Source organism: Hakea prostrata, chromosome 4, assembly GCF_041222555.1.
Source record: "Hakea prostrata isolate BN-2017 chromosome 4, UWA_Hpros_2, whole genome shotgun sequence".
Lineage (NCBI taxonomy): Eukaryota > Viridiplantae > Streptophyta > Magnoliopsida > Proteales > Proteaceae > Hakea > Hakea prostrata.
Window position 1 is genome coordinate 41,592,293 of NC_142603.1, and position 10,385 is coordinate 41,602,677.

At 38.8% G+C, this 10,385-nt stretch overlaps 2 protein-coding genes across 2 annotated transcripts in view; both read left to right on the plus strand.

Moving 5' to 3' along the window:
• Positions 1-9,773, plus strand: part of LOC149018911 (putative homogentisate phytyltransferase 1, chloroplastic) — a 28,712-nt gene extending 18,939 nt beyond the window's left edge. Inside the window, exons 10-12 of the mRNA XM_089153030.1 lie at positions 8,463-8,561; positions 8,687-8,791; positions 9,036-9,773. Of these exons, the coding sequence (XP_089009156.1) occupies positions 8,463-8,561; positions 8,687-8,791; positions 9,036-9,077 (246 nt within the window). The 3' untranslated portion in view covers positions 9,078-9,773. The remainder of the gene's footprint in view (positions 1-8,462; positions 8,562-8,686; positions 8,792-9,035) is intronic.
• LOC149018912 (uncharacterized) lies at positions 2,489-7,829 on the plus strand. Its single transcript, XM_089152834.1, has 4 exons — positions 2,489-3,413; positions 3,513-3,643; positions 3,744-3,921; positions 7,753-7,829. Exons 1-4 carry the CDS (start codon positions 3,221-3,223, stop codon positions 7,827-7,829), a joined length of 579 nt encoding a protein of 192 aa, XP_089008960.1. The 5' UTR covers positions 2,489-3,220.
• Positions 9,774-10,385: the final 612 nt, after the last annotated feature.

The following is a 10,385-nucleotide window of genomic DNA, read 5'->3' on the forward strand; positions in this document are numbered from 1 at the left end:
AGTGTGACCTAGGGTTGAATAGGAATATATGAACTTGACTAGTGTGTGAACCTTAGTTCGATAGACAGAACGTACAATCACTCTAAAAAGTAGATCGGGCTGGTCCCACTAGGCCAGTCCATCATCAATTTCATATTGAGTTTTGATGGGAGGACAGTGTTCCTCAAGTCAGTAGATGCATCCGGTGAGAAGAAGGATGCAAAATACATTTACAAATTATTGAAGCAAGTGGTGAAGGAGGTTGGAGTGGAAAATATGGTTCAAATTGTGACTGATAATGGCTTCAACTACAAGAAAGCTGGGTTGAAGATGCAAGAGAACTTCAGGTATTTTAACATATAGTATTAATTTTTATTTGTAAATACATATATTTACATTACACATATACATGTACACTTTATAACTTTGTATTGATGGCTTGATGCCTTGATGGATGGACAGATATAGGCTCTTTTGGACTCCTTGTGCTGCTCACTGCACTGACTTAATGTTGAAGGACATTGGAAAGGTTAAGCTTGTGAAGAACCCCGTGGAGAAAGCTCGACATGTTAGCACCTTCATATATAACCACACCTATGCATTAAGGATGATGAGGGACAAGTGTCACACCCCAATTTCATCAAACCGAAGATGCAACAGTGCGAACACTTACCGGTCCACTCTCGCACCAAACCAAGATCAGGTTGTAATATACACCCATTCGTCACAAGTATCAACCATAACAAGGCAACTGGATTAAACTTAGATAACTAAGGACAAAAGGGAGAACGTGTTATTTCCTTCCCATCAAAAGTCACTTGTACATATACACATACCCTCCTGGGCTAGGGTGCATCACACCAAAAAGAAATACATGATGCCGAGCCAACAAGTGACGTACAAAATACAACAGAAATAACACTACCTCCACCATAAGACTCATATCACACAGGTACAAGGCGTAACATATTCCCCACACGGACATCTACTGTGCCGAAAGCTGCTAGGTCACCAGCAATCCCACTCAACCTAAGTGGGTCCTGAGTAGGCACAAATGTCACACACACATCCATTTCCATGATTAGAAGGAGTGGGGGTCCACCAATCCTTGTAATTGGGAACACACGTTGAAAGTGCCTCAGACGGGAAGTCGGGAGGGGTAAGACTGGCATCCTCCGATAATATTGAATCTGTAGAACACGTGTATATAAAAAGTGAGCTCACAGAGCCCAGTGAGGGGAAACATCTATAAAGCAAAGACAACAATATATCATGAGGTTATGATGCACAAATATATGCTCTAACATACAATGCCTAGGTCCGTGAGGGTTAGGCGCTACTCCGGTCGCGATGCAATATTTTTCCAGTACCCCTATGGGGTTTAATCATATTCACATAACCACAAGAATACCACCGGACCGTTGGGTTACTCACATTTCACCCTAGACAACCGCATGAGGCCCATGAGTTACTCACATTTCACCCACATCCCATTGGTTGACCAACACCTAATCCCCTGTTGGCAAGGGAAGTAGCACTCAGATATGCACTCTAGCCATGCAATCTACTATAATGATTATGCGGGGTCCGGAATATGTTCTGTGTCTCATACCACAGGTCCACAGTCATACAGCTGGCCTCGTATGCAATATAGAATTAGAACGAAATGATGTTTACTATAATTAAGTCATTTCATACCCATCATAGTAATGAGTGTGGGAATACCGAGTGTACAGTCCAGGAGTGTAATACCCATCATACACTTCTACCGGGGCGTACGCTCACACATTCAAGGTATTTCCCACATCATCACCAGAGGGTATGCATGCAATCATAATCATATCCACATGTGTTGCGATTATATAAATATCATGCTATGCCATGCATGTCCTAATTACATCAATTCTACACAATATACGCATGCTTGCATGACCAATAAAATAATGTAAAGATCCATGATGCATGAGAGTCCTAAATTCCCACTCACCAATTTCTTGTCGATTCCGCGTAAGACTCGTAAAATTCACTGTAAGATAGCTTGCTTGCACGTCTTATTTCCCTTCTGTGAGCGAAGATTTACCAAACTCTCTTTCCCACCTAATCTCGTGTTTATATATATATATATATAAGGGTTTCACGATTTTTGGTTTTAAGAACACTTACAAATCATGGTTTATTAGATTGACACCTTATAAAGTAATATATCACACGCTCATCATTTTAACCTATAATTTATTCCGCACAATTACCACCTCCTACTACACGTGGGGGTGGGTGGTTGAAATGAAGACTTCCTAAAGTCTTTTTACTTTCATGCATTTTATGACTTCATCACCTAGCTCCATATGTGGAGCTAGGTACTTTTATCTTTAAAACCTTGCCCTCTAAAGTGACACCTCAGTCATCCCATTTGCCACATTCATTTCAAGGATGACACTTCATCCTTACATTACCTCCACCTCACTTTCTTTCTTTCCTTTCTTAAAGCCATGCAAGTGAGTGGGAAAGTGGGAGGTGTCACCTCCTCCCTCTTTCCCTCCTCCACTCACCCAAATCCCCATTTCTCACGTATTGAACATAATATATATCTTATATATACTAACATATAGTATATATAATACATGCTATATAAGTAACATATCTAATATATATTATATTACTTATACCTACTAATATTTAATTCAATAGCGGGTTTCTTTATGGGCCCACTCTATTATCTTACGCTGGGCAATATTAATACCACCGGGTTCAGAAAATCATGCTGATCATTTCCTTATTTTCGGTTCAGTCTAATTCCACCGGATATGAGATCTATGAACATTACTATGTATCGGTCATGAGGAAATAAATGAATTCTCGAATAATTAAATCGTACCTCTTTGGAATGACATTCTCGCTAAGGGTCTCCAGTGGTTCGTTTGTCGGTTCGATGGTGTCGACTCCGGGCTCATCGGTCCGAGTTGGTTCTTTGGATAAAAATAAAATTCGAATTAGATCGGGAATTTTGGGGTGCGGGTATTACAACAAGTGTCAAGGTGAGTTAGTGAGGCCAGGCATAACCAGATTTGCTACTAATTGGATAGCACTGTAGAGCTTTGAGAGTAGGAAAACTGGCCTTAGGAGTATGTTTGCATTAGAGGAGTGGTTTAACTAGGAGGGTTCTTCATCAGTGGGAGGAAGGAGAGCACAGTTGACCATACTCGATGAGACTTTCTGGCACAATGTGAGGATAGTGGTGAAGATGCTTGAGCCTGTGGTGAATGTGTTGAGGATGATAGATCAGCAGAGAAAACCTACTCTAGCACACATATTTGTTGCAGTAGAGAGGATGAAGCAGCAAGTTGCTCAGGTCCACCCACGCGGCAACAAGAAAGTCCTTCAAATCATCGACATTAGATGGGAGTCTATGTTGCAGCATCCACTACATAAGGCTGGTGAGTTGTTAAGTTTAGTATTTAATTTAATTTTCATTATGTTATCACACTATTAAGCATTAACTATTCCCATTTTATGACATACTCTTTCTTACACAGCATACTATTTAAATCCCAAGTACCATTACAAGGACAATCTTGGGATGAGGCAAGATTTGATGGATGATGTCCAAACTGTAGTGGAGAAGTTCGAACCGGATTCAACTAAACAAGCAGTCATTCTTATGGAGGTGAGATAGTGATTTGAACCATTTGATATTCACAATTCATAGTTTTACACTAAGTCATTAACCTAGTAACTAGTTATTGTTTTTTCTCTTTATATATTAGATAAAGGCTTTTAGGGATGCCACCGGGAGCTTCGGTTGTGCTGTGGCCGTATCGGGACGGGAAACCGCCCCTGCAGGTAAGTTCATTCATTTATTTCATTATACATTTAATTATTATATTCTATCTTTAAGAGGGTGGATGAAGTGGAGAGGGGCGTCCGGGGTCTTATGTGATCGGCGTATTCCATTAAAGCTTAAAGGAAAATTTTATAGGACTGTTGTTCGACCAGCTATGATGTACGGTGCGAGTGTTAGGGTACGTTAAAAAGAATCATATAGATAAATTCAGTGTAGCAGAAATGAGGATGCTAAGATGGATGAGTGGCAAAACTAGGATGGATAAGATAAGAAACGATCATATTAGAGTTGGTCTGGGAGTTGCTCCCATAAGTGATAAGCTTAGAGAAAGTCATTTGAGGTGGCACGACCACGTTCAACGGAGACCTATAAATGCTCCTGTACGGAGAAGTGATATAATCCATATTGAAGGAACTAGAAGAGCTAGGGGTAGACCTAAGATATAACCTTAGGAGAAGTGGTGAGAAAGGATATGTATAGCTTAGGCCTTGTATCTAGCATGGCCTCAAACAGAACTGATTGGAGGGCAAGAATCCATGTAGCCGACCCCATTTAGTTGGGACAAGGCTTATTGTTGTTGTTGTTGTTGTTGTTGTTGTATCTTTAATTTAGTTATTTAAGTATTAAAATGACTTGGAGTCTATGTTTGTTGCAGCTGAGTGGTGGTTGTTTGGACGTGATTCACATAACTTGAGTAGGATTGCAAGCAAAGTGCTCTCCCAAACATGTTCTGCCACTGGTTGTGAGCGAAACTGGAGCACCTTCAGCCTCATTCACTCGAAGAGGCGCAACCGATTGGGTGTGAAGCGTCTAGAGGACCTTATCTACATACATTATAATATGAGATTGAGAGAGGATCATATTAGACAGGGGATGGACAGAGAGAGCACCAATATCGAGTTGGTCGACATATTTGAGATGGATAACGATGATAACCCAGTAGTTGACTGGATCAGGGACAGTGAAGCGCCATTGCTGAATGAGGAGGGAGGTCGTCCCAGTAGACAGATTGCAGAGGAGATGGGGGCTGATGTGGATGAGTACATGGCCCAGGAAGGGAGGGCACATGCAGAGCCCGCCCGTCCCTTCGTGCCACACCTTAGTGCATCCACCCAGAGTGAGGATTTGATTCTCTGGTCCGACACTGAGGATGAGGTGACTAAGATCTCCGGCGATGACGACGATGGTGGAGGGGATGAGGAGGGTGTGGGACCTCGTGATCAGGATTCAATTGATTCTAAGGATAGACCACCTCCACCACTAGCAGTTCGTGAGAGTCAAGGGGGAGGACGACCACCGAGATTCACAGGCGAGAGTCAGTTCACCCGCGCGACACAAGATTCAGACCATACTGGAACTGCATCTCGAGGCAAAAATGTTTCCTCTACATATTCGAGGAAGGGGAAGGGGAGACAGCATGGCTGGAGCACAGAGGACATGTCATCATATTGGTCCTACCATCCACCTGATGCCGAGAGCTTGGTGGGATCTATGAGATCGATGACCATTGATGATGCTAGAGACTCCACCTCCAGAGGATCCGGATGGCATAGCCCTGTGGAGTCCTCATATGATACTTCTGTGGAGAGTATTGGTTCTACCGAGTCAACTTATGGTTATGGACCATATGGTGTCCCTCCTGGCTATCAAATTCAGGGTCAAGCCAGTCAGCCACTAGTGGAGCCTTATGGTTATGGAGCAGCCTATGGAGCTTATGGTGTCCCTCCCACTGTCAATTATCGGAGTCAGCCATTGGGACCTTATCATTATCCTTATCCTTCTCCTAGTCCTGAGAGCCAAGGTGCTCTTTCATTTGTTGAGCAGATCTTCCACACTATTCCACAGCCACAAGACCCACCACCACCAGTTGGAGATTCACAACTTCCCACCGTCAGGAAATCTTATGCATGTGGATGAGGCCACGTACAGAGATGCAATTGTTGACTATGTCCAAAACTATATGGGGCAAACATCATGGGAGTTGTATTGTCATTTGTATGGAGTGCAGAAGGAAGAGGGAGACCTTGAGGCTTGAATAGAATAGACTTGTAACTCACTAACTTGTAAGTAATAACATTCCCGCTGCTTCTCTGATTCATGTACTATATTCTTGGAATGTTGGATACTTGGATGTTACACTTTCAGTAGTTTTTTAGTAAACTAGTAGTTTTATAGTGTTTATTATGCTTGAAATAGGTAGTATGCAAAAATCCAAATCAATTTGAGTGCATTTGAGGCTCAAAATTGACTATTCAAGAGTCAGATAAAAAGTATCTAGTTTCGGTCGAAATTTCGACCGAAACATGGAAATTTTGACATTTTTCAAGGTCGAAATTACCATATCAATTGAAAATTTTCCTTGGTAGCATGTACAGATGGTGGGCTGGATAGAAGATGTCCAAAAAAAAAAATCGATTCAACACATCCCTTTGAGCAGTCTTTGTACTTAATTTCCAAAATTTCAATAGAAACCCTTGAAAAGTTTTAGGTTGAGGCAAGGAAGAAAATTCGACCGAAACAAGAATTTCGACCTTGCAGAAGGCCAAAATTTCGACGTTTAGGTCGAAATATCGGTCGAAACTGGACACTTTTTTTTTCTGGAAATTGGAACTTCAATTTCGGGCCTCATATGGACTCAAAATTATTTGGATTCTTGTATACTACCTATTTCAAGCATAATAAACACAATGGAACTAGTATTTCACAAAAAAAAAAAACCATTGAAAGTTTATCATTCAAGTATACTAACAAATGGCTAGTTCCGACATGCAAATTGTATTGCATACAGGCATATAATCATCAGCATACATGAATTGTTTGGTAGAATGGTTACATATACAACAAGTCAACAAAATAAAATGACCGACTAGATCAAGTGATGGTGTCTCACATATATTAAGTTGAAGCCTATATATCATATATACATAAAAAATCAAGTGATGGTGTCTCACGTATATTAAGTTGAAGCCTATATATCATATATACATATAATAAATACATAATTTAGAAAATAATTATTAAAATCAAAAAATCAAAAAATGGTAGCAAATAATAAAAAGATAAGTTTAACAAAACACAATCATAGATCATAGTCCTAGGGTAAATATATAATAATTTCAAGGCAATACAAGATCATTTAAGGCAAGGACAAAACAAAAATAAAAAAGGGGAAATTTGGAACTGTTGGGTATGGCTCATGCTTCACATTCTATTGTTGCTGGAGTTTCCTTTGTAGTTGTTGTGGCTTAGGAGGTGTTTAGAGGCAAAAAATGAGCAAAAGAGGTGTTTGAAGGCAAAGGAGTCGTGGAAATTAGATGAAAATGGATAGAAATCAACAAAAACTAAGGAAAAATAAGTTTGAATGTTGAAATGGTCAAAATTTCGGTCGATACCTATTCTGATCTTTCAAGGGGCCGTGGAAATGATGCCCCTATAATTGTATTGGTTTCTGGGGTTTATTGCCCATGGTAATACCATGGTAAGGTATGGATTAGAGAGGAGGGGAACTACTGTTGGGTTACAAATGGCTTAGTTGTGCTGTGTTGCTTTAGCAATCGACCCAAAAATCAAAATTAGTGCCAACACCTCATTCATTCCTCACTTGCAGAACCAACCCGCGACTCCATGATTACTTCGGTTTTCATGGACTTAATAGTTAAAAGAAAAACGTGACAGACAAAGTACATTAAACAATGTTGATTAACTTTCTTTTAATATATGATCTAATCAAGTATTTAATCTGCATAGGAGAAATATGTTATAGAAAGAACTCAATTTAAGAAATTGAAACAATCATCGATGGGTGATGGTCAACTTTCAGACTGAGTTTACAAGTTTGGAAGCTTTTATCTTAATTTGGAATTTTAGGGTTCTTCATTTCATTTTTGTAGTTCTCTATTGGCAGTTGGGTTTCTTGAATTTTTAATTTCTAGGGTTCTCTCATATTGACTTCTACCCAACATCACTAGAGCCCAATTCTAGTAATCGGAAATCAGAAACTGAAAATTGACAATTAGTAACTAGATACTTTACCGGAGCAGATAATTATCGGATATTTGCTATCTTTTCAGATTCGAATTTAGAATCCTTTTGTAAATCTCCATCGGATATCGGATTGGGGTTGGATAGTAAATTTGCTTGTCGGATTTGGATTTGGATTTGGCTAGTGCTGTATCCGAGCCGATCCAATCTGTTTACAGGTCTAGTTGCCAACAAACAGGGTAGTTCCACTCCAAGCATGTAGAGGTCTTTTATCATTAGCCCAAATCCATCGTCTTCTTCCTTTTGATGAGCCTTAAACCCCCAAAATAAGTATCTTAAATCCCTAATCGATCTTTCCTGAATCCATCCCTAATACCCCTTATACATTCTACTGAAAACCCTAAATCCCGGGCCTGCCTTGCATTACTTTGCATTTAGAAGTTTTTTTGTTTCTTTTGTCTTTTATTATATATATATAAGGTTGGTTATGTATGATAACTAGATATGAGTATCAAGTTCCATAACTGTATGAAGCACACTTTATTTTTTCGTATTTTTTCCATATTATTTTGCTCATATTTGTTCTAGGAAAGCAAGTTTTCCCCTAGTAGTGAGTTCACAATAAAGTATGAACCTAACATGTTTGCCTTCGTTTGAGCAGGCATTTTTTGTTGGCGTCAATGTTCTTTTGGTAGAATATGCAATTGGTATTATAGTAGGAGCTTTCTCTGCTTCTACATTATTTAGCAAGTTTGCCATGGTAAATAAATTTCCCCTATGAACTTAATGTTTACTTACAATTTGTTTTATAATGTACTGTGTGTGTTCTAAGATGGCATTGATTCAACTCCTTTGTAATCCAATATGATGGTTTGTTGTATATAGGCAGCAGGACATTGTTTCCTTGCTTTAGTTCTATGGTTCCATTCTAGATCTGTTGATATTACAAACAACTCAGCAGCATACACTTTTTACATGTTCATTTGGCAGGTAAGTCGCATTGATCTCTTGAGACTGTTCTTGATTATTTAATCTCACATACTAATATCAATAGTGCCATGTCATTATCAATTTGACTAGAAAGTAATATCTAAAAAAATTAGTTGACATATTAACCTATGAACAAATAATAAACAATTGATAACCAAATTATGTTCCAAACACAAACATGATTAATGCCTAGAGATTTTAATGATATATGCAAGAATGATCACTGGAACTTCTTATTTTGCAGCTATTTTATCTTGGGAATGCCTTGTTATTACTTTATCGTTGAGGAGAATATCATAGAACTTTGGATGCTCGAGTTTGGAGTTTTCTAATTCAGATTGAAAGAAAAACCTTTGGAAAAGGGAGAAAAGACATGCATCGCTTAAGTCTTGTATCAGGTGTGACCCTCTAACAGCTAGAGCACAAGGATCTGGCTCGTTTGGTATGAGAAAGTTAAGTTGATTGTTTTGTTGTTTGACAGTACTTAAATTTGCGAACTCTTTAGCCTAGGATTTCACCCAGTTATGCTCTCAAAACTCACTGTGTTGTTTACCTCAACAAGGAGGGAAAACTTGATTGAATTCCACTCCAATTTGCTTGCAGTTTTCAGTAATTTTTGTTGAGAGGCTATTTAGGTACTTTGGCCTTAGGCTAGCTACAACTGTGAGAGAAAAGGTAATCAGAAATTCTTGCCAAGCACAATTGATGTTGAGCAATGAGGACAATTAGATCAAGGTGCAATGCAATAAAGAGCCCATATTTATAGTTGATAACATGTTGATAGTTCTCAAAGAAAATTCTAAGGTCTAGGATTTTAGCAAGTACAGACTAATTTCTTGAACTTAACAGTCTAGTTTTGTAAGGGACATGAGATCTGCAATTAACTAATTGAAGAAAGAACGTGCCCTGTTCTCGTGTCCGGCCATGGAGACTTGCGATATGTCCATTATTTTATAGAAGGTGAAATATATTGAGTTAAGATCTATGGTTTGTGCTCTCTTCACATTCCTATAACATACATTTAAGAAGAAGGAAGTTTAACTCTGAACACTAGCAAGATAGAATAGAGCCATTTGTGTTTTGGGTATCTTCTTATGCAAGATTTAAGGTAAGTTTAAGAAACTATAATCGAAATTGAACTTTCTATAGCGGTTTGGTTTCAGAATTAACCCATTCTTGTCCACATAGAACTGGTTCAGCTGGATCAGAACTGGCTGAACCAACTGACAGATATCCTTAGAATATACAGTAAGATTGTTTATTACTGAACTTGTTTTGTGCAATGACTATTGTCCTTATATCTCATGCATTTGAAATCTCCCACTTTTAGTCCAAGAGAGTGACATCTCTATTATTGATCTTTGTTTAATCCAAATCACAATGGAAACATGTAGGGTAGGGCCTTTAAATGCTTCTCCTTTCCATTTGATAGGTAAGTTCAATTGATGATGGCAGATTTGCTGAGGCAATACCAAAGCTTCACAAAGATTCAGGTTTCATGACAAGAGTGAATTATGTATATATATAATGCCATAACCGACATAACTAAAATTAAAAATTAAATAAAAGAAAGAAAAACAATAAGATATTTGGG